This window comes from Macrotis lagotis, chromosome 2, assembly GCF_037893015.1.
Source record: "Macrotis lagotis isolate mMagLag1 chromosome 2, bilby.v1.9.chrom.fasta, whole genome shotgun sequence".
NCBI lineage: Eukaryota > Metazoa > Chordata > Mammalia > Peramelemorphia > Peramelidae > Macrotis > Macrotis lagotis.
The window spans coordinates 159,138,653-159,159,586 of NC_133659.1; the positions used below are offsets into that span (position 1 = coordinate 159,138,653).

Here is a 20,934-nt window from a genome sequence, read left to right on the forward strand (position 1 = left end):
CAATTCACAGTTCCTGTGAAGATCTTTTTTGAATTCAGAATCAGTCATCCAAAATGTCTCTTAGGCCCCTGGGAAGAAGAGAGAAGATTATGAAGACCAAGATAGCTCATGATTGGTCCAGGGGAGTGGTTGAATGAAGACTGAATATCACAGATATTGATGCCTGAACTCCCAGGTTATGACAAGAACATTTTCCCTCTGGCTAATGTCCCTTCGAAAGCTGACCTTAAATATGTAGGGTATTCAAACATGTTGCAAGCATGAGAAGGGGGCTGAAAAGTGGAAAGAAACTATGAATCTGTCCAGAAAACTGAGTCATATGGAGGTGACAGAAGTCAAAACCTGATTGGAAAGGAAAATAGAAACTAGGGGCACATTAAAAGAAGAAAGAAGGGGCCCTCTCTTTTTTGGCATGGGGGAATTTTCTGTTACTTCTGATAAGTAGTTAAAGGGTAGATAAAGATGTAGTTGTGCAATGGTCTGAAAGCCAGATTGTTAAAATAACCAGGACAAACACTAATATATGAGGGATTGTGCAAAATACTTTTACTTTGCAAAAGCTATCTCATTTTATCTTCACAATACCTTCATTGATAAGTGCTATTATTATCTCTATTTTCCAATTGAGGAAACTGAGGCAAATAGAGATAAGTGAACTGTCCAGGGTCACACAGTAAGTAATTGAGTCCAGATTTGGTCTCATTTCTTCCTGATTCTAGGTCAAGTCCTTTATACACTCTGCACCAGATTTTATAAGTATGTATGTAGGTAAAAAGAGTCTTTTTATGGAGTGGTTTGAGTTAAAGATTATTCTCTTGAGAATGATGGTGTTGCATCAGTGGTAGTACCTTTAGCTGAGTTCTGAGTTTATAGAAGAGCATTCTCCATGCCCTTTAATTCTAATGGAATTCCTTATGACTCCTTCTCCTTTAAATCATGAAGAAACTTAAACTAATCTTTCCCTAAGCAACCTAAGTCTACTTGGGGGAAAGAAACTGAATTTTTCCCAAAAGATGCTTACAGAACACATTGAAAGTTTCCCCAATCTCAATCATTGTAACACAGATGAGAAGATTTAGAAATCATTTAAGCCCCTTATTTTGCAAATCAGAAAAATGGAGATTATGAAGTTAAACATAGTAGAAGTACCTTATCAAAATCTCCCCAGTTTTTTCTGCTTCAAATTACCTGTGTTAAGGGATATAGCTCTATATTTATATAAACCTAAGCTCAGAGAGACACCCAGAGACAATATCCTTTCTTGGCCAGCCTCTATATTTAACCTTTTCATTTGTCTCACCTAAATCCTCCTTGCTGTTGTTTCAGCCTACTTCCTCTTTTCTTTTAATTATTATCTGTGGAATATTGAGCTTCCCTTGTCAGAGGCTTAGTGCTATGACCCAAGTCATAGCTTGTTCCCACCAAAGGAACCCAAGTTTCTTTCTCTAGATTCATTTGACTCATTCCTTTCCCATTTTTCTCTTTGATCCTATTTTTTTAATGCTTTATCAGTTCAAGTCTCCTCAGTCTCTTATTATACCTTTCTCAGTTTTCAGGGGCCTGTGAGACTAAGAGAAACCCCAGAACTCTTTTATTTAATGCATTTGCCACTGAGTCAATTTATCTTCCCAAGGTCCTGAAATACTCTCCCTTAATTCAGAACACTGTATTTGATACTAACCCTTGCTCTGGTGGAGTTCCTGATCAGAGAGGAAAACCAAAACTTAGATACCCAAACAGATGCAACTTCTTATAGTAGCACAAAGGATACCAGTATTACATAATAACAAGTGTGGAGTTAGTGTGGGAAAGTTTCTTGCAAGAAGCTTTGAAGAGTTCCAGGGACAGCTAAATGGGGAATAAAATGGGGAAAAGGATAGTGTCAGGAACCCATAGGGCCATCTTGAATTGCTACAGTCTGAAAATAAGAGGTTGAATAGAATGACTTGTTTCCTACTTCCTCTCTTGTTTAAACAACTTAGCTTAAAAACAGACCCTATATTTCCAGCTGGGACATAAAGACGCCAGATATGAGCAACTCTGGATATCAGCTCAAGAAGTTCTGCTAATCAAATTTCCCCAGGCTCTTGACTTCTTGACTTTTCCCCCACCACTTGCCAAGTATTTATTTAAAAAAAAAGAAAGAAAGAAAGAAAACGATGAAGAACATCAAGGAGCATTTTCACTGAGCTGATGTCTCCCCCTACCCACCCTCCAAATCACCTGGAATACAACTAGAGATGGTTTGAAGGGACCCGGACTTGTTAATTAACCTAAACAGTCACATTCCTCATTTGCAAGGTGCATTATTGTTAATTAAAACCCCAATTCTCTCGTTGTTGTGCCCAGACAGCGAGCTGGCTGTTGTCAGAATAATTAGATAGCGTGTGATGGTTTTAATGCAAATCCCTTGCAATTAGAGTTGGCAGTAGATTGGAAGTGAAATCCCAGCAAAGTTCTCAATCAGAAGGATGCAGACAGTAGTGGTGGGAGGAGGGAGATTAGGGGAGAAGGACCAGGGGTTTTGGACCAGAGCTGGGTAATAAAAGGGGAGAATACAACACCCATTTCACAAATCCTTCCAGATAACCCTCCAAATCCTAATTAGATTGAGGTGGGGGAATGAATCAAAAGGATGACCTTTCACCTAATGTTAAAACTTGGTCATTTTTATCATTACCTACAAGCTCTCTTTATTTACTATTATATAGTAATATATATATATATATATATATATATATATATATGTAAAATAGAAGGTGGCACAGTGCATAAGAGGCCAGGTTTCGGGTCAGGAGGATCTGAGTTCAAATCTAATCTCAGACACTTACTAGCTGTATGTCCCTGGGCAGGTCACTTAACCCTTCTTGCCTCAGTTTCCTCAACTGTAAAATGGGAGAAGGAAATGGGAAACTATTTCAGCATCTTTGCCAAATGGGATCATGAAGTCTGATTTAAAAATGTAAAGATATATAAAACATAAATAGATTCTCCATTCCCAAGATATGCTTGAATATCTATACTAAAACCTAGAAGGATTCTTTCATAGACATTTCTCCAGGAAGGGGAGGCTCTCTACCACCACCTCTAATTTAGCTAGATCAGTCTTTGAATTGAGCAGATTGCATTCTAGAATAGGGGATCTACTAAAGGGAGAGGAGCAGGGGTTGAGGAGTTGAGTAGTTACCCTCCCAGGAGCCTCCTTCTCTCTTCCAAATCCTGGACTTTCCTTATTCTTATTTCTCTTCAAAAATTTCTTTCACCAAAAATCACCAGGATGACAGTGATCAATTAAAGTCCCTTCAAACTTAAAGATTTTTTATTCTTTAAGGTTCTAAGAAATGAACCCCAGAAATAATAATATTTTACATGTAACATGTAAGCAAACACTTTAGAGGCATCATTGCCTCATTTGGCCCTTACAACAATCCTGGGAGGCAGATACTACTATTAACCTTATTTTACTGCTGAGGAAACTGAGGCTAAGAGGGTAAAACAATATCATGCAGATAGTATTTCAGCTGGATTTTTAAACCAGGTCTTCCCAACTGCAAGTTCAATGGCTTAGACACCATCTGTCTATCTAAGGGAAATTCAGAAAAGTTTCAAAGGAGCAGTGGGGCTCAGAACTCAGTTTCAACATTTGGTGGTACACAGTGGGTTGTGTCAATTAATAAGGCCATGGTACTTAGGAAAAAACCCAAGGGAACAATGGAGAATTACAGGAGGAGCAGGGGATGCTGGACAACAGTAAGCACTACCTTAAACTTGAGAGTGATTAATAATAGGCAAATGAATTCCCATTAACCATATGTCTCCCCACAACCATCTCTGATTTAATTGGGTCAGACTTTGAATCCAGCAGATTGCATTCTAGAATAGGTGATCTACTAAAATGGAGAGGGGCAGGAACTGAGGAGAAGTGGAAGGAATTAGGTGAACCATTAATGAGGGAGGGAAAAAACTGGGGAGAGATCAAAGGGAGGAAGTGGGGCCAACAGGACACATGTAGAGCAGGTTGAGGACCTCTTTACAGTTTGATCTCCACCTTTCTCTTCCTCTTTTTAGATATTTTCTCCATCCTCACCCCAACCCCCACTACTCTCTTGGGCTTCAGAATGTCTTCCTTCTATCCTTTGGCCCTATTAAGTCTCTCCCTTCAATTTATTAACAACCAATGGGGAGGGGGTAATCTGGTTGTTGCTAAGTAACAGGAGGTGAGGAATTTAGAAACTACATTACTCCCTCCATCCCTACTCCAAACTCTCTAAAACTGGTATTTCTCAATCCACTCCTGCCCTTACACCAGTCCAGAGAGAAACAACCCATTTGGGAAATAAAGCCAGGTACAACACAGCTGAGGAATGAGTATATCTGGATCCAGTAAGTTGTGGGTAGAGAACTTCTTAAGTCCACAGCTTTTAGCTTGTTAGAGGTCAGTAGATGGGCACTTTGACTTTCTTCTTTGGAGTTTGTTGATGGTAGGGGATTGAAGAGAGGTTTATCTGGGTTCCTTGCTGCTCTCTCTGTAGGAAAGGGAGTTTGGACTTAAAAATTTCTTGTTCTGGGTGTTTTCAGACATGGGCAAGAGGCCAGTAGGGTCAGAGTAAGTGGGGAGGAGGTTTTACTCTGTGTCTGAGTGGAGAAAAAGAGTAACAAATCTGAAGGGTTGGCCCTAGAACTTGACTTTGGGGAAGGAAATATAGACAATTCCTGTTAAAGGGAGGGTCATCAACTAGCCTCCACTAGGTCAAATACCTAGTAGTTTCCTCCTTGGGATTCTTCCAACTTTCCTCCCCACTCCCCACCCCCACCCCACCCCTTTTTTTCTGTCTCCACTATTCTTCCCAGAACAGGCAGGTTGAGGAAACCAGCCAGGGAGGGGGAAAAAGTGAAAGGAGGGGAAGAGTGAGCCATTAACCCCTGACTCTACCTCCTAAGAACAAAAAAGAGAAGTTGGAATTAAAGAGTCGAAAGAGAGAGAAGGGAACTTGGGCTAAGGAGATCTAATAATGAAATGTAAATAAACACATGAAAGCATCATTTAGCTCACACACATTCAGAGGGACTTAGCAAGGAAGGAGGCTTAATGGTCATCTCTTATTGTGTCTTTCAGTTTTGAAACTGTTGTGAACCAGTAGAGGGAAGGGTCTTTTGTCTAGTAGTTCAGGGTGTTGGTAACTTAACCTAGAATATCTGTGACCAAATTAGGAGATTTTAGGGTAGAAACAAAGGACTTCCTCTAGAACAAGGTAAGGAAGTAGCCTAATAGGGATGATCTCTTATAGGGTCTGTAATTTTCCTTTTTTTATTCTGGGAAGAAAAAAATAGAAAAGGAAGAAGAAAGAACTGAAAGAGAGCAAAAAGACTATGAGAACTCATTTAAAGGAGAATCAGTGAATCCTGAGTTTCATTCCTACCATTCCTCCTCAACCAGTGAGACCCTTCTTATCTCACCTGCCAAACCAGACTCCTATAGAATTCTTCCTCTGTTCCTTCTTCTTAAGCCTTAAGGTAATGGTATTAAACCTCTGGAGTCCATCTGTCTCTGTCCTGGGAGCTCATATTTGATGACTATTCCCCATAGCCTATATTCACCTGATGGATATAGGTTGAAACAACAGGTGCTGATAGGAGTGTCTAAGGTTGGATTGGGCCCAACACCCTGTCAAAATAAGAAACCATCATCTTCATAGCAACACAAACTTTAATGTCAATTGGCAGCCAGAAAAACTGGGACTCGACTACCAGGATGCTCAGATACCAGGATAAACTTTGGAGGGGTGAGGAGTGGGGGGAAAGGAAGGTCTAGAATAGGTTGACTGTGGGGACTGGGTGACATAGTGACAAAATAGTGCCAGCAAAAATGGAGTGACTAAACAGTGCAATATCCCCAAGATCTTTGCAGAGTCTACCAAGAAATCTAGGGTCTGCTGGTCAGAGCACTCTTTTATCTCCAAGACTTCTGACCTTATCAAGGCATCATATCCCATCACCCCTGCATGGAACCACCAGAACAGAAACCAGAACCAAAGGACATTAGCCCATGGTCTTGACCTTCCACCTCTTACCCTCTGTACTGTCCATCCCCCAACCAGGCCCAGGGGCAAAATAAGAAAAATGACAATGCATACTACAATATGGATCATACACCAAACCCACACATCATGGCTGAATGACAGGATGCAGAGTCCAGAGGTAATATCACTGGCCAGAGTGACAGGCAAAGCCATCAGCAGAGCAACACTCCACACAGCCAATGAGAGCTTGAGGAACCAGCTTGGATTCAGTTCGGGACCCAGACAGGCATGCACACACACCAGCAGAGCTTGGGCAAAAACTGAGGCATACCACAGTCCATGTCCCAGGCAACAGAGAGTGGTGCCTGGGGTGGGCGTCAACCCTGGTGTCAGGATGGGCAAAACAAGGCTGAAGAGGGTACTGCCCCCAGCCAGCTGTGCCAGTATGGTCCTGTCTGATCGTAAATGCCAACAGGCAAGGGGTTTGAGGAGAACAAAGAGCAATATCCCACCACCTAGCATGCCCAAAGCACTAGTAAGAGCAAAAAAGGGCAGTGAGGAGCTATCTAATAGGGGACAGTAACGGCAAGGAGCGGCCAAGTCCAGGTCATCTTCAGTATAGTTGTAAGTCTCATTCCCATAATCAGCTTCCCAATCAGTGAAGTTCCAGTTTTCCAAGGTCTGAAGTCCGGATTCTGTCTAGGAAACATACCAGAAGGGGACACTCAGAGAACCTTTTCAATCCCTCTTCCCATTTGTATTATATAGAATGATAAAGTGTGCAGGTGAGAGGGAGGAACAAAGGTTGTAGGGAAGGATGAAATAGGAGAGTGAGCTAGATGGACAGAGAGAACAGTCAGGGGCAAGGTGGCAAGAAAATAAGACAAAGGGAGTAGACATAGTAAGAAAATGTGGGATCATAACAGAGAGAATTGGAAGGGGAGAATAAGTTTCAAAAGATTGGAGTCAGAGTGTAGAGAATCAATAGGGGATTCAGTTCAAAGTCTCATGAAATACTAAATAGTCTCCAACACTTTGAGACTGAGAAGAGAAGTAAGAGAATATGTGTGTGATGAGAAGGAAAATGTGTGAAGACTGGAGTGAGGCAAAAGGTGATTATGAGTATTTAAAAAAGCAAAGGGAAGAAAGTGAGGGATAAGATGGGAAAGGATGAAAGAAGGGAGTGAGGCATAAATAATTGAGGAGAGAATGATGAGAAGGGATGACGAGAGAAGGTGAAAGAAGAGAAAGGAAGAAAAAAGTAAAAATTAAAGAGGAAAAAAGCAGTAAGGAGGAAAGTATGAGAAATAAGGTGAGGAGGATTGAGGGAGAAAAGCTAATAATGAATAGGTAAAGGATAAGCCAAAAGAAGGAGAAAAGTGAGGGGAACTGGGATTAAGAGTTGCAAGAAAAAATGGGATGAGGGGTCTTTGAGTCTTGGTCCTTACTCACCCGATTCTGACAGTTCCCCATAGTTCTGGGCTGTGCTCAGGGCAAGCAGGGTGAGCCAAGGACAGAGCTGCCAGTTAGCTTCTGAGTCTCCAAGATAAGAGCTAAGGACTAATGAGAAGCTTCATACCCCAGGGCAGGACTTTAAGGTGGAGTAGGAATGGGGTGGGAGTAAGGGGCAGAACCTTCAGGAAGTCTAACATTACACCTAGAGTTTCCTGTTTGGGGCCAATATTGGCCTGGGATCTTCAATAAGGGAAGGAAAAGGGATGGGACCTGGAAAGTGGCAATTCTCCTGGAGGTGGGTGGGAGGGCAATGAAGCTGGGACTTTCCAAGGGGAGAGTAGATAGACTGGGCAAGGAAAATATACACTGGGAAGCAATGTCTTTTGTCATTCCAGTTCTTTCAGACTGGTTTAGGAAAAACCAAGAGCTCTTTGTTAAGGAGAGGCTGTTAGTGGTAGTCAGTGGTTGGACATGTGAGATTATATCAACAGTAATGTATATGTGTGTAGTGTGCCAGTTTTCTAGATGCCATTTTGTGAAAAAGCATTGTTACCTATCCTGAGGATGTGGGTGTGTGTCCTGAGTCTCAGTTTGAGTTGTGTATCACCAGAGATGGGTGTCTGGTGTTAGTGTGGTCTGCATTTATCCAATATGTGAGCAGGAAGAGATTAGGGATGGTGGCCAGGAAGAGACTGCCCTCAAGGCAATTTTCCATTTCTCTGGGAGTTCTTGGGCTACTTCCCCTGGGATATCTAGTTAAGAACTTGAAGCCTTGGCAGGTAGATGGCGCAGTGGATAGAGCACTGGCCTTGGAGTCAGGAGTACCTGGTTCAAATTCTACCTCAGACACTTACTAATTACCTAGCCTTTGTGGCCTTGGCCAAGCCACTTAACCCCATTGCCTTAAAAAATCTAAAAGAAACAAAACAAAACAAAACAAAATAACTTGAAGCTTGAGGGGAGAGAAACTTTTCTTGTTAGATTGGCATCCTGGGATTATACAGTTTATAGTGACCCAGCTTCTAATAAATGATCAAATGGATGGGCATCCTTCCCCTGTGGATCATCACCTCCAAATGCATCACTTTACTTTTTTGGTAAACTTGTTCAATTCTGTATCTTCCTATGATCTGTTTCATCTTTTCCTTCATTTTGACTACTTAGTCAATTCTTGCAATCATGTAATACCTTTGGTCTCGAGGTTGGAGGGGTCTGGGATATGAGCAGTTGGGTTCAGTGATATATAAAGAATAATAAAGACGTTAAGGAAGTGTTGTGGTCTTTTGACATGGCCTAGTTAAGGGTGTTTAGGTCAGGCCTAAATTGTTCCCATGATGTCCATCTGAGACAGAAAATAATGACAGTGAGAAAACAAGATTATAGGAAGGGCATCTTATACTTAAGTAGAGTTAATAATATTGGAGGTTTTTAGTTTAAATGCAGTCTTTCTATCTAAATTCCTAGAGATAATAGAATTATAGAAGATAGCCTAGGGAGTCCTAGCTCATGCTAGGTAGTCTAGGGGTAGTTCTGGACTTGGAAGATCAGATTTTAAATTTAGCCTCAAATACTTAGGAGCTGTATGACCCTAGTCAAATCACTTAACCTAAGTTTTCTCATCAAAACAGGGATAATTCCTACCTCACAGGATTGTTGTAAGGTTCAAGGAGATAACATGCTACTTCTTATCAAATGTTAGCTATGCCACCCTCCCTAGAAAAGATTTTTTTTTTGCCCCCTTTCAAAATCCCTCCCAGGATTCCAGTGTTTGGGGTTGAAAAGCTGTGAAGAAGCCAGTCTGCTGCTGAGCAGAAAAGACTTGGCAGACACAAGAGGCCAAGCGGCACAGATTCTTTCTTCTTAGAGTTATTCTATTGCTCAGGGGACTATGGTCCTGAGCTCTAGCCTGCCCTCCCTTTCCCTGCCCTCCCCACACCTATCTGGGCAGTATGAGCAAGACATGAAACATCCCAGTGACACGGATAATCCAGATATATTGAGAGGTAGCCCCTCTGAGATTAGCACAGGAGAATTAGAAAGGTTATAAAGATACACGATCCCATCCCATCCCATCCCTTCCCCCCCCACCTCCCTGGACAGACACACACAGCACGACAGGCCCCCACCCCCGCCCCCCGTACAAATATGGCTTCTGTGTATATGGACAGAGTGGTTCAGCTCGAAAGAGTTAGAGTTGTTTGTCCTGAAAGGGGATGCCAGGGATGGAGAACCCAGTGGGTCTGGGGTCCTAGGGTCCCTTTCTGTTGGAGGGGGAGTGGGCCCCTGGTCTGGGTGGGGGCTGCCTGCTGTGCCCAGCATTGGGAAGATTCAGAAGGGCATTACCTGAACTGAAGGGAGTACACTTTGGCAGGGAGGGAGAGAGGTGGGTCTCCTTGCCAGATTGCAAATGCCCCTCCTCCCCACCATTCTTATTGGGGCAGCTGGCATAGGTTGAGAGAAGAGTGGGGGGAGTGCCAAAAGGAGTCCTAGGCCTGAATTGGGGGCAGGCCAGGAGCCCTAAAGCAGTGGGACTAAGCAGGGTGGGATGGGGAGGGGGAGCTTGAGCAGGCCTTGTCTCTATAGCAACCAGCTCAGGGCCAAGGAGGCAAAATGGATGATGAGAAGAAAGGGCGGGGATGCAAAGACAGGAGACCTCATCCCCAACCCTCCTGGCCATCAACCCACTGAGCAGACTGGGGTGGGGGTGGGGGGGTTGGGAACTAGGGCAAGGAAGACTAGGCAAGGGGTGGGTAGTGAGCATTTTAAAGGTTAAGTATCCAGGAGAAGCCTGGGGTGTGCATAGCAAGGACTGTGACACAGACTTAGTGGCAGAAGAGGGGTGGGAAGGATATGTGTGTGTGTGTGTATGTGTGTGTGTCCTCTGGGGCTGGGGGTGATGGGGGCGGCGAGTGCTGAGCAGAGACCCACCCTGAGATTCCTGTGTTTGAGGCAGATGGGCACTGGGGGGGTGGCATGGTATCATCCCAGGGTGAGGTATATACCCTCACTGCCCAAAGCCCTTTTGTATGCCTTCCCACAGTCACCATTTACCCCTGGGCCTCCCAAACTCTCTTTGTCTTGAGGGTCTTGGGCAAGGAACAGCTCCATGCAATGAAGATCTTTCTAGGATTTTTTGTTTGCAAATGCTGTTACTCTAGCTATCTGTCTGCTGGGGATAAGGGGCTTTGGCATGGGATGGCATCTGAGGGAGGGCTGATTGTTTTGTAATGCCTTGGAGGGGGTTGCCATGCAACAGTTCAGTGTCTTGGAGGGGAGTTTGGGGCCTTGTTGTAGGGGGAAGCAAGCTAAGTTTGGGCCCCAGGGCAATTCCTCTCCTGCTGACAAGAAAGGAAGGAGACAGTATCCCCCTGCTGTCCTTTCCCAGCCAGCCCTATTCCTTTCTCCTAGTCATGCCCTGATCCCCTGGCTGTACTGCTTCTGAAGAGGGGGAACAGGGCAGGAGGAGGGGATGCACTATTATATAATTCGTAGGAGTTGGGGGTAGGAAGGAAGGGTGCAGCAAGTGAGCCTCAGCTGCTCTTTCACTACAAACTTCCTTTCTGTGGGTCTTGGCTTCCACCTCCTCGGTCTCACTGACTGGACCCCTTCTAGTATCTGTTCCTAATTCCTAGCCCCTTTCCTTCCCTGTAAGGGGGTTGGGGAGGGAGGATTAGTAGAAGAAAAAGTAGAAGGCTGGCCTCTCCGATTTCATGATGGCAATGCCCCCTGAGAACTCAAAGGTTCTCAGAGCCCTTTGCTTCTCACTTCTGCCCAGCTGGTTTCTAGCTATCTGAGGAAAAGACAAAACAAAAACAAACAAAAAAACCCACCCTTACCTGGAGCCCAAGATAATGCGCCCCACCCCATTTCTAAGATGTGGCTCCTGCCACATTAGACTGGAAAAATTGCTCTGTTCTAGGAGATAGACAGTCCTCCAGAGTGAACCAATCCTATTCTCTCCTTTCTTCAGACCCCTCTATTCTTTGCTCCTTTGTTTTTCCTTTCCTAACCCTTCAGTTGCTGCTTTCCCCCACCCAAAGGGCCCCTGCCCCCTCCAGTCTGGACACGGATTTGATTCTGGGATTGTTAAAAATAAAACATAAACCCAAACGCAGAGAAGCCACAGAAAGGGCCGAGGGCAACCCTCTCTTCCCCTCCCGCCCCACCCCTCCCCATTCCAAACCGAGTACAAAACCTCGCCCAAAGCAGACATTCTGTACAAGGGGGCGGGCTGGGCTGGGGAGCAAGCGGGAGGGGGCGGCCCTGGGGTCGCTCTGTACAAGTCCGGGTTGGTGCCTTGGCCCCGGCAGGCCCTGGGGTGGGCCCCCCCGGGGGGGGGCATGATGGGCGGGCAAGCACCCCTAGATGAAGTACTCCTTCTTGTCATCGCCTCCTGATTGCCCGCCCTCTGCATTGATGATGGCCGTGTCTGCGTCTGGTGCGTCATCTGAACCTTTGGCCTCATGTGTCAGATATGTTCCTGGACAGAGACAAGGGCTTCTTCTCAGAAGCAGTTCCTGACCTCTGGCCCTCTACCATGGCAGACTCACCCTTCCCTTCCCTCCACCACAGGTCCCAGATTTTCTCCCCCCTCCTCCCTGAGCTCCACTATATTCTCCACTAGGCTTTCCTACTTAGGATTCCTTTTTAACCTCTTGCCTTCAGTAGCCCTGACTCCAAGAATATGTATAGACTTAAGAGGCCTATTTGGGGTAGGGTGGGTTAACTATGCTCAATGGTATAGTTAAATTTCCATGGACACTGGAATTGACATTTGATTTGCCACTATAATCACTATTTATAGGGTTAGGGGAAGATGGGGTTGTGGGAAAACAGAAAAATGAAAACTGAGCTAAGGATATAGAGGCAGGGGAGAAGAGAAATACATATGGCTGCAAGATGAGAGAGGATAAAAAAAGAGACGGGTTAGAGAGAAAAGGGGAAAGAAGAGAGCTAGTCATGGAAATATATAAAGGGAATTGGGAGGGGATGAAAAATGTAGGGAGCTTGTGGCTGGCTGTATACCGTAGAACCCTAAAAGAAAGAAAAGCATGGGAACAGCAGCTGGCTGAGTGGGCAGGTTTTGTTTTATTTGGATGATCATCACCAAATTATCAGACGCTATTCTAGGGCTGGCAGAGACAATGTTGGCAATGAGTAGCTCTTCCCTTTCTCAAAGTCATGGGGGGAAAAGTAGCCTCGGGTGGTCCTCCCTCCATCCCTACTCCTTGACCTGGCTTAACCTCTCTCCCTTTGGTTCCCTCAGGTCTGTTCTACCCCCTAACCTTTGTGTCGGATCAGGTAGTGGCCCAGGATGATGAGCAGGATGAGCAGCAGGAAGACGATGAAGGCCACAATTCCTCCAATGACAGCATGGTAAGTACTGGAAGTTGAGATTACTGGACTGTGGTCTAAGGGTAGGAGATACAGGAAAGTAAGACTTCACCAAAGCCCCAACTGTTCCCTATGAAACTCTTGGGTTGGGCATGATGAGGCCCAGGTGAAAGGCCTAGGTCAGGAGGTATATCAAGGGATGATGGATATGTTTGCTGTCTGCCCTAGACCTAGTTTTGACTTTGGCTAAAGGGCCTGGATTTAATCATTGTCTTCTCTTTTTTCTTTTCTGACTGCTATTCCCAGAGTTTTTCATCTTCTCTGATTCTTGCTGCCATTGATTATCTTTCTCAAATCTAGGCTGATTCCTCTAGATGATTGGACCTAACTTATTGATCTACAGTTCTGAACTTGACAGGTAAGGAAAGGGTAGTAAACTGATATGGCAAAGAAAAAAAATCCGTGGGGGGAATAAAATGGTAAAAGGGAGTGGGGACTGGGTCCTCCATAGGAAGGTTGCTTTTACTTTATGACAGGATAGTCTTTAAAAATCTTGTTCCAGTATGACTGAAATTGAATGCTCAGGACCCAAGACATACCCCTAGATCAGTCAAATTTTTCTTTCTTTTTGGCTGGTGGGGCAGTTAAACAGTAACTGGTCTCTCTCTAGAGATAGGGACCTGCCTTGAAAACATAGGGGATGAGTCTCCTGGGCATAGGATAAGTGAGTGGTTAGCAGAGATGGCACCATCTTTGGACAGAGTCACAGATAAAGTACCCAGGAAAAATGAAGTATCTGGTCCGACCGAGATAAATTTGATGTTCCTCAAAACTGGATGTAATCAATAGCAGATTTAGTATCATGACCTAAAGTCTGACTAGGCCAGGCTTTTTATTTTCTTGCCTATCAGTGCATCCTAGGAAGATAAAATATCTACATTCTGTGTCTCTACTCTCTGCTGGTAAGAGAGTTCATGGTTACTGCTGGCTATTTCATGTAGTGTAATTGTAGGAAAGAATCCAACACTGATTCTATGGAGTCCATACCCTGATGCCTGTCTCCTGGGATGCATCTTGGGAAGTATTACTAGTTAAATGTTCCTCAAATGTCTTTGGGAATCATAAATTCCTTTGCCTGGGAAGGGTCTCAGAGGTCATTTTATTCACTCTCCTATTTCTAGGAAGAACTCAGACTAATTTAATTCTACCAGTAATGATATTGTGATAATCCTTTCTACCACCAGTCTTCAGTGTAGCTGATGAGGCAGATTAAATCAAACACAATTCATCCTGGCCATTTGGTAATTCATCCAAACTGAGGGTGAATGGGGGAGGGGAGGAGAGGAGAGATTATCCTCATGGACTCAGTCACTTTTAATTTGTAAAGTCCAAGCACTGTCAGAGTTGGACTAGGGCACTTCCTGAGCAGAGACCTCACTGGATCTCAGTGTGTTTTCCTAGTTCTTGGGATTATGCAATAGACTTATCAGTAATGTTTTTTTGAGGATTGAGTTGACCCTGTGAGACAGAAAGTCTTGGACTTCTCAAGTATACACAGATTCCAGAAGCTCTGACCCCAAGATGCTTTAGAAGTAGTAACTATTTCCTACCTCCTCTTAAAAAGAGTTCAGATGAGGGTTCTTCTGACACCCTGAGAGTACCCTAAGACTAACACCTCTGTCTCTACTTTCATTTTCCTGGGATTTCATATGCTGAAGATGGCTAGAACAGGCTATACTTGGCTGGGTTCCACTGCCACTTTGATCTGCCAGAGAAGGGAAACTTCCACAGATTTTCAGTCTCTGGCAATTCTCCCATTAGTTCTTTCTTGGCCTGTTAACCTACCTGAGACTTGTCCTTAGACAAAAGTTATAGCTTTAAGCCAGAATCTCTAAGAAAGAGGAAGCTATAGTCTTACAAAAAGAAGATAATGCTTTTCAGAAGTAACTTTGACTGTGCCTTTGCATTATGACTCTTTGTCTTCCCTGAAAATTATTTGTTTAAAGCTTGATGGGAAGGGAAAAGACCATAACATGTACCCCTACTCTCCTGTAACCCAAACCCAGTAACATGACTGTCTGAGAGAGTAGTTTTCTGCCATGAGAAGAGAAGCTGTCTGCTGACTTGGAAAGTCTAGTGAATGTCATTCATGGGATTATTGACGTTCTTACCAAGGACAAGGTTTAGTTGAGAGTGAGGATGGTGCCACTTGAGCAAGCTCTATTGGAGGCAATAGACACCATTCATTCCAACAGGCAGATGGGAGGGGGGTATACTCAGCTCTTTCACTCCTTCCTATTTTTCCTTACTCTTGAGTAGACCTGAAGTCTAAATCCTCAGCACCCTTCTACTTTACTTTTTCCAGATTCCATTCTCAGGTCTATTAATGGAATGGATTAGAGGAGCTGGAGAGGTGAGTCAGTAGGGGAGAAGAAGGTTAGGGATAAGGTAGGGCAATTAAGAATAGGGATTGGATGGGTAGAATGAGGAGGGCTCACCACTGACATCCAGGGTGTAGTAGGCTATGTGACTGCCCATGTTATTTGAGGCTGTGCATTGATAGATGCCGCTGTCACTCTTGTTGAGAAATGGAAAGATGAGGGCACTCTCATGGGTCATCAGCAGTGGTGGCTCAATGCCCATCTTCACCCACTCGTACTGCTGGGGGCTGTGGAGGCAGAGAGATCAGAGGGCTGCAGGGAAGAGGAGGTTGAGGAGCTGTAGGAATAAAAGCCTGGGAGCAGGGGAAAGTCAAGTTGTTATAGAGAAGAGTTTCAAGATGCTTTGAGGATACTGGCAGCATGGGGGAGAGGGGAGAATAAGCTTATAGTAAGTGATTACATATATCATCTCATTTGATTCTCATAACAACTCTAAGAAGAAGGTGGGCATGGAAGCCTTCAGGGTCTGTGACAAATGATGGGGTTCTGAAAGCCATCTAAAGATGGGAGGCAATTGCTGTGAAGGAGACAAGCATTCCTCTTGAAGGAAGCAGGAGACACTCTTGGGTCAAGGTGAGCAGGAGAGATGGACACTTTTACCACATACCTCACAGGTAACCATGAGCAAAGAGTTTCCTTCAAAGTACTTTAACATATAGGGATTTGCATTATTATTATTATTATTATTATTATTATTATTATTATTATTATTATTATTATTATTACCCAAAAGGTCCTACAATGTCTAGAAATACATTCTGGAAGCATTGGGAGTAAAATTAAAATTGTAACTTTTGTTCTGTGGTTATATACAAAACATGGAGAATGAAGGGACTTGTCAAACACAACCAGAAAAACTGATGAACTAGGGAGGCATGGATGATGGGACCTGTATGTAAGGCTAAATTTGTGGAATAAAGTAGAGTCTGAGGGTCCAGGTACAGGTTCTTCTTACATGGGATTGCCGTGACCTTCACATTGCAGCATCAACTTCTCGCCTTCTCGAGGATGTTGAGGATATGGCTTAATCAGTGCTGTTGGTGTGTCTGTAGAAATATGGTCTGGGTCAGCCTAGAATTCCACACATGCTCTCTGGGACTCACCCCCAACCCTTGTCCTAATTTCCTTTGATATTTTGGTATCCCTCAAAAATTTCCATTTTAGAATGCTTCATGAGCCTAATTACAGCTGCTGCAATTACTGATTTTTCTGCATCATTCCCCATTTCTCCACTTGATCCATCTATCTATCTTCATTCTTATCAACTGTCCCATTGCTCAAGTCTTTTACATTGCTGTCCTTTTCCCTCCTCAACTCCACTCTTGCCTATCTCTGGGTCTCAAGTGTGTTTCCTATTCCATGTTCCCAAACCCAGGACGTACAGAGGACCTCGATCCGTTGAGAGGTAGACCTGTCCATGTCTTGCAGAGACTTATGCTTTACAGAACATGTGACAAGAACGCCATCATCTTCCCGGAAAACCTGGAATTCCACCGAGCTGCTCACTGTGAATGTTTTATTGCCATCCTCTTGAACCATGTTTGGTTTTCCTATAGTACATAAAATGTATATAAACATGTACAGAAGACAGAGTGAGCCTCAAATCTCTCTCTTACACACACACACACACACACACACACACACACACACACACACACACACACACACATTATATGGGCCCCATCATAGATGCTTTGAAGTTAAAAACCTCAGCACACATAGAAAAATCCCAATAGAAACATATCTAGATATAGAATACATCACTATACACATTTGTACATAAGCATACAAAATGTTATTCCCTTTTCTGTCTGTTTATACATAGCTATACACACCCTTCCTTGCATTCTCACAAACATATGGTAAGGAGAAAGAGTACTTACCTTTGAGCTCCTGATCACCCTTCCTCCAGCTGATCTCTGCAGCAGGTTTGCTCCCTTTTGACAGACAGGTAAGGCGAGCTTTCCCCTTCTCCGGGATTGCAGACACATAGCCAGTGATTTGGGGCTTCTGTGGGATTCCTGCCATAGATTGGTGGGGGTATGGCCAGGATAGGAAGGAGAGGCACTATGAGTCTAGTCCTAGCCCTGTCATTCTCTGTCCATGAGGAATGTTACTACTCAAAGGCAGTGTGGTGTAATGGAAAGATCAATGAACTAGGAGCCATGAGACCCAATTCTGCCACTAATTGTGTGTGACTCTAAGCAAGTCATTTAACTTTCTACCTTCTACTAACCTCTACTTCTTGAATTCTATATTCCAAGATTGTCTTGGATAAACTGTTTCACATAGGTGGGCACAAGGAATTCTCCTCTGAATTCCAAATTATAAATACCAACCTGGGAGTAATACTACCCATTTGAAGAGTCAGCTATATAGCCTAATTACCCACTAAGGGAAACCTGGGGTGGGAACCTGCCAGTCTGGCCCAGAGGCATGACTTCACAGAGTTCTTCTCTTTAAACAATCTAGATTCCTTCTCCCCAAACACTAGCATGAATCTCTTTCTAGAAAGAACACTATCTCCAAGCTGACAGCACAAAGAATCTGCCTCTAACAGAATAACTTCTAAGAGGCAAGAAATTCAGATTTTTTTTTCTAGCCTCAATTCTTACTATATGTCTTGGGGCAAATAAAATGACTTCTCTGAGTACAATTTCCTCATCTGTAAAAGGAGGAGGATGCATTAGGAGATTTCTAAATTCCCTTTTATTTCTAAAAAAATGTCATTTAAATCTATGATTCCTGAGTAAATGCTGGGCCTCCCTCTGTCTTCTCCTGTTTCCCAAATAGAGTAGATTCTGATAGCAGAAAGTAGAGTAGGCCCATAGGAATCTTGGAAAGTATTTCTGCACTGGAAAGTGGGAATGGACATTAAGCAATCACACCTCTAAATAGGAATCCATGTGTTCTGGACCAGTTCAATTACAATGGGATGAAGGGAAATATGGCCTGGCATAGGAGAATACTTGGGAATAGAGAAAATATGAGGAAAGTCATGGAGTATCAAAGGCACCTTGATCTCATTTGTCTGCAGGAAGAGCTGGAAATTCCTCTGGGGACTTTAAATCTCAGATAATCTACTCCAGGTTACAGTAATGACAGAAAAGGGGGCAGTCTATCCCTCACAGAGTTAGTTCAGCTCCTTGCAGTATTACCAATAATCTCCAATCCTTTCAACATCATTATTTGTATGTTATTTTTCTCCATTAGAATGTGAGCTCCTTTTGCCTTTCATTATATCCCCCATGCTTAGGACAGAACCTTGAAGATAATAACCCCTTAATAAAGGTTAAATAAAAACTGACTAACTTGGGAGGAGATGAGGGATGAGAGGTTGCAAATAGGGGAAGTTGTCTCCAGGAGACAGGTGCTATAGTACCACCTTGCGTACAGAGATTTAGCGGGGCAATCATATCACACGTCAGTTGGAGGACCATGAGATAGTCATATAAAAAGCATGCATTAAATACTGTTTTAATAACAGACAATGACATATTGGGAGATTGGATTACTGGAAGCAGTAATGGAGAAAATGTTTCCTGGATGTCAGTGCACTGGGACAAAATCTTGGCCACCCTATCCTGGTTAAATCTCTGTGTACCAGATTTATTTATATATTTTTATCATCACTTAAGTAGTCTTTGAATAAAGAATGTTTTGAACCACTGTTCTTGTAGTATGAATATTGTGATGAGAATAAAAAAGACCTAAATCCTAGTCTCTGCTCCACCATTAAGCATCTAACTTGACTTCGAATGACTCATTTAATTTATCTGTGCCTCAGTGTTCTAGTCTGTCAAATGGGAATTAACAGAATTTGTCCTGACTACTACCCCAAAGGGCTGTTGTAAGGATCTAGTGATATAATTTATGTGAATGTGCTAAACAAACAAGACAGAGAGGAAAGGATGGGTAAGGGAAGATCTTGAGAGAAATGGAGAACTGGAAGGGAAAACCTATAATCTAGGGGCAACATACACTGGGGAGACTGGGATTTGGGCTCCTCACCAAGCACAGTGACGAGAGACTTGGCAGTGCGCACAGGCATGGTGAAGATGGAGCAGGTATACTCGCCCTCATCTGCCAGGGTCACCTTGCTGATACTGATGGTCAGTTCGTTGGGGGTGGAGCGTACCAATTGGATCCTATTGTCTCGAAGTGCTAGGGAAAAATAGGATAGTTGGAAGCCATGTTCTTTATTCACCATCTACCTCAAATTGTACTCTCAGTGCTTTCCATGTCTGTTTTCCTTTTCTAGTCTTGCCTTTTCATCACTGGGAAGAAAGGTGAGGATGGGGAAGGGAAGGTGTTACCCTTGAACTAAATTTTTTTAAAGGAATCTTCAATTTCATTGCTAGGTCCAAGTGATAAATGATGGTTTGAAAATTATTCAAGCAAAGGCTGAAATCGAAAGTTAGAGTAAACTTGGTAGTATCTTGTTCACTTTCTGGATTCCTGAACAGACTGGAAAATCAGCCTAATACTTTTAGTCTTCTAGAGTGCCTCCACTTCAGAACCATACTAAACTATGCATATTGGCTATTCCAGTATTAGATTGCTTTTGTTTAGGGGTCCCCAGAAATGGCTTACTCCACTTTTCTTCCTCACTGATCTCTAAAAAATCACATTTGATCCCCACTTTATCCAAAGGCATAATGACCTAGAAGATAGTACCTCTCTTCTCCCCAAAGTAGAGAGTCTGTTGAGCAGGATTGGACCACTGTAGTGATGAGGAATCAGGTTCTTTCACTTGGCACTTGAGTTGTACAGTATCACCAGCCACTACTGTCATATCATATGTCCAGGGCTGACTTTCTGTAGGAGCAAAATAGAATCAGTTTTCTGTACATACGATTGACCCTCAATTTGGAGGCTAATGCCCAATCTTTTTTCCTCTCTCTTGTCCTGCCAGCAGACATCATTCCATAATAATTTTCTCTGACTTTCTCTAGGATAATGAGTGTGATGGAAATTAAGGGTATGGGGGGGGGAGAGAGAGAGAGAGAGAGAGAGAGAGAGAGAGAGAGAGAGAGACAGAGAGAGAGAGAGAGAGAGAGAAAGAGAGAGAGACAGAGAAAGAGACAGAGACAGAGACAGAGACAGAGAAAGAGAGAGCTTTGTGAGGGAGTTTAGTGGAGTAAGTGCACTCTAGATTTTGGTGCCCTGAAAGCTATATTTGTTGAATGTCTGCTAAATAGAACACAGAAACACAGATACTCAACAAGGATAGAGACATACTTTTTTACATAGGTCTGAGTACCTTTTTTATTATGTTATACACATTGTTGGATTACCTAACTTAAAAAATGAATATGCTTTCCTCTATGTCCCATTCTGTGACTACCCAGAATAATGAATAAGTACAGAGACTAAGGATCTGGGTGGATCCAATCTCTTTAAAAACCAAAAGAATCAAAGCCAGCCATTAACTTGCCTAGCTCAGTTAAAGATAAACTAAATATTTTAGATAGTAGATCCTGTTAAAACTGTGTAACAAAAGAGCAAATCAGGAAAGAAAGTGGTAGTACAGATGCATCCATTTCCCTATCAATGACCCTCTAAATTACACCTAATTGTTCCCCAAAACCAGACTCTCAAAACTAAAATCCTCCTTGCCTACATATTTCATTCCACATCTTTCCCTTCCAATCAAGCACTCTTAAGAAAATACTTTTAAAACT

At 43.3% G+C, this 20,934-nt stretch overlaps 2 protein-coding genes and 1 long non-coding RNA gene across 4 annotated transcripts in view; 1 reads left to right on the top strand and 2 right to left on the bottom strand.

The window, feature by feature from the left end:
* Window positions 1–5,325: 5,325 nt before the first annotated feature.
* Window positions 5,326–16,842, top strand: LOC141513382 (uncharacterized). 2 transcript variants are annotated; one of them, XR_012475782.1, is made up of 6 exons: window positions 5,326–5,514; window positions 12,742–12,851; window positions 13,116–13,227; window positions 15,175–15,222; window positions 15,688–15,823; window positions 16,626–16,842. It is a non-coding gene; the product is annotated as an uncharacterized LOC141513382 (long non-coding RNA). The 2 variants fall into 2 exon arrangements; XR_012475783.1 differs by having other exon boundaries at window positions 15,691–15,823.
* ACKR1 (atypical chemokine receptor 1 (Duffy blood group)) lies at window positions 5,504–9,376 on the bottom strand. The gene is made up of 2 exons (XM_074223129.1): window positions 7,473–9,376; window positions 5,504–6,719 (listed from the first exon to the last, which is right to left on the bottom strand). Exons 1-2 carry the CDS (start codon window positions 7,491–7,493, stop codon window positions 5,757–5,759), a joined length of 984 nt encoding a protein of 327 aa, XP_074079230.1. The 5' UTR covers window positions 7,494–9,376; the 3' UTR covers window positions 5,504–5,756.
* CADM3 (cell adhesion molecule 3) overlaps window positions 11,683–20,934 on the bottom strand; it is a 39,402-nt gene continuing 30,150 nt past the window's right edge. The window contains exons 2-9 of the mRNA XM_074223128.1: window positions 19,928–20,068; window positions 19,262–19,414; window positions 17,134–17,271; window positions 16,633–16,800; window positions 16,206–16,296; window positions 15,308–15,477; window positions 12,761–12,886; window positions 11,683–11,955 (exon numbers count right to left, since the gene is read on the bottom strand). Of these exons, the coding sequence (XP_074079229.1) occupies window positions 11,837–11,955; window positions 12,761–12,886; window positions 15,308–15,477; window positions 16,206–16,296; window positions 16,633–16,800; window positions 17,134–17,271; window positions 19,262–19,414; window positions 19,928–20,068 (1,106 nt within the window). The 3' untranslated portion in view covers window positions 11,683–11,836. The remainder of the gene's footprint in view (window positions 11,956–12,760; window positions 12,887–15,307; window positions 15,478–16,205; window positions 16,297–16,632; window positions 16,801–17,133; window positions 17,272–19,261; window positions 19,415–19,927; window positions 20,069–20,934) is intronic.

Bases quoted from the DNA above. Each gene is read 5' to 3' on its own strand.
- ACKR1 (XM_074223129.1), bottom strand. From the start codon at position 7,493: ATGGGGAACTGTCAGAATCGG. The intron at 6,720-7,472 runs GTGAGTAAGGAC...TATGTTTCCTAG, and splicing joins TGGGGAACTGTCAGAATCGG to ACAGAATCCGGACTTCAGAC.